We start from the raw sequence: 2,819 nt of genomic DNA on the forward strand, positions 1-2,819 counted from the left end.
AACAGAGCCAACATGGCGTCACAGTCGCTGACAGCTCACCTGCAAACACATGGATAACTGTACCGTACAGAACTGTTTCAGTCCCAGGTACTTGCAGAGATCAAACATTGTGCTGGAGAACACCCCCCCCCCAACCACAAACCCCCCCACACTCCCCTACAGGGCAGCAGGTTCAGGGCAGGAAGGAAAGCTTCGTAACACTGCAACACCTCTACGTTGACGTGATGCTGAATCTGCAGGGAGTTTCTGGACCAGAGGTCAGAAACTGCACACATGTGTGTGCGTGTGTGTGTAGTAAGTGAAAACTGATGGAGTGATAGGGCTGATGTGTGGTTTGAGGAGTGGAGGAGACGTGAAGTGTGAGAAAAAAGACTAGAGGTTGAAAGTGAAGAACGTGGAGAACAGAGGAGAGCTGTACCGCTGCTGCTAAGCTTCATGGGAAATCTGTCTAATGTGGAAGATCAGGAAGGAAATACGCTCTCGCAGCGTCTGGCAGTGAACGCACGCAGTGTAAAACAAATGATACGGTAGCTCCATGTGGTGACAGCCTAAGAAGGTTTTGGCTTTCTTAGAAAGGAAATGTAAAAACCGTCTCATACTCACTGTGTGCTTTTGTTTTTGAACAATATTTCTCAGAGATAAAAGGCCTGACTCACTGCTCATGACTCATGAGGACAGACGAACAGACCGGAGCTGTTTTCTTTTTCAACATTTAATTTCCTTTCTCACGTTACAAAAAAAACTAAAAACAAAGAGAAGGTTTGGTTTTTACGTGGTTGGACCGAAACATGATTGATTTAAAATAGAAATAATATTTATGTATTTTAGTCAGTGCAGATCAAAGAGCACTCTGGAATTTTACACACAAATTTATTTCGCCTGTTTTGCTCAGCTCTCCTCTAAGATTGCACCCTCTTCTGGCTGTTTTTGGTAATGGACCTGACAAAGACTAAGAAACTAAGTGTTTAGCAAACTAGCTCCAGACACAGGGTGATGTTGGATGGTCCATATAATGAATCTCAGCTCACGCCTTAATCACACCCTGCACCACTTACAAAAAAAAAAATGCCTTAATCACACCCTGCACCACTTACAGGCCGGTTTAAAAAAAACAAAAACCTCTCTAATCAGCAATTTTAACGAAACAACAAAGATCAAAAGGCAGCATCAATCAACGGAGGACGAGCAACTGTGAGGAGGAGCTCACTGCGGCAAACACCAGGACATCATTATTTCCACTATTAACTACCATGAAGGAGAAGGAGGCGTGAGTGTGACATCATCATGTTGTGTTGGTGTTGCCTGGATGTCAACAGCTGTAAAACACTGCTGGATATCAGATGGTCAGACCAGCAATATCTCCAAGAACCTTTGGTTATTTATGTGCTCAGACTATCAGACCCAGATGGAACTGACGATCCTTTAATTTGAGCAAAGCACATATTAAAATCATATGTTTCTTTTTTGAATTTTTAATGAAAAAAAACCCCATCAATAAAAAGTTTTAACATTACTTCATCTGCACCAGCAGGAGGTGGTAAATGAACATCTTTGGTCATACGCAGGTCACCAATCAGCCTCTGTCTAATCCTACTGCCTGTTACAGTGAACATATTCAGATCCTCCTTAAGTTTCTGTGGGATTTTTTTCTCTCTTTTGATCTCCTGCCTGACAGATCCACCTCCGACAGCCTCACACACTCTGATTTACACACACGTATTAATCTCTGTGTAAGAATATGCATCGTCTACAAAGAGCCTGAAGGTCCAACGACAGGCGTGATCCCATCGGATTTTTTTTTTTTAAACTTTCATGCAGTTCAGGTCTAGTTTTCTTTTTATTGATGGGCGTGGGATTCAAAGACCACTTACGTTCGTTTATAGGCAGAAGCTGGCAGATGTACGAGCTATTTTAAAAATAAACGCATAAACGGACCACCTCTAGATACCTCCTCATGGATATCACATAATATGCAGTACAGGGGGTTTTTTTTTGTCTGTAGTATGCTGAGAAGTACACTTACACTTCCTGTAGTGCCCAGGGACAGATGGTTCATCTGCTGAGTGAGAGGGCCCATCATACTGGCTGGCTGCATGGACATAGTGTGGTCCATGGCTGGCGTGATCACTGCACCCTGGAAAAGTGGAACGAGAAGAAAGACGGTGAGAGTTGAGATGAAGATAAATGACATGTAAAAGTCATGTGTAAAGGCTAAAATACTTTTAGTCTTTTCTACGCCATCTATTGGGGAAATGCAGGCATTGGAGGGAATAGGTATAAGTATAATGATAATATAAATTAATAACATCATTTGGACAAGTTCAGGGGGCCGGATTAAAAACGCCAAATGGACTGTATCTGGCCCCCAGGCCGTAGTTTTCCCCTTAACTGGTGGGAGTGACACCCACAGAAAAAAGTTGGAGGCTCTTTATCATCCATTCCCAGGAGGTACAAGTTTGATATTTTGATTCGATAGAAAAAATTAAGTAAACACCCTTTCATCTACGATATCCTGGGATTCAAACTGGAAACCCTCTGGACCCCAATCAAACGGTTCTGTAGGGATGTTGACTCAAAGATTAAAACCTTAAACTCAAAGTTTCCTTCAGTGACTGGACACAGACTCAACACCGATGACTCAGACTCAGACTCCCAACCCCAGAGACTGAACCAAAAACAATTATTCTTAACTAAAACCTAAATTGGTGGGAACTTAATCCCATTTTTTGTCTACGATTATTTTCTGATCTCAACCCTGGGGAATGACATTCAACACGACTTCTTTTATGTGACCCTGACAGCGAGGACTCAACCCAACA

At 42.6% G+C, this 2,819-nt stretch overlaps 1 protein-coding gene across 5 annotated transcripts in view; it reads right to left on the reverse strand.

The window, feature by feature from the left end:
* rbms3 (RNA binding motif, single stranded interacting protein) overlaps nucleotides 1-2,819 on the reverse strand; it is a 307,360-nt gene that overhangs the window by 9,051 nt on the left and 295,490 nt on the right. For all 5 annotated transcript variants that reach the window (XM_017041191.2, XM_025065108.1, XM_017041190.2 and 2 more), the window contains one exon: nucleotides 2,024-2,134. In XM_017041191.2, coding sequence (XP_016896680.1) covers nucleotides 2,024-2,134 — 111 coding nt within the window. The remainder of the gene's footprint in view (nucleotides 1-2,023; nucleotides 2,135-2,819) is intronic.

The sequence above is a fragment of the Cynoglossus semilaevis genome, chromosome 18, assembly GCF_000523025.1.
Source record: "Cynoglossus semilaevis isolate Cse_v1.0 chromosome 18, Cse_v1.0, whole genome shotgun sequence".
Classification (NCBI taxonomy): Eukaryota; Metazoa; Chordata; class Actinopteri; order Pleuronectiformes; family Cynoglossidae; genus Cynoglossus; species Cynoglossus semilaevis.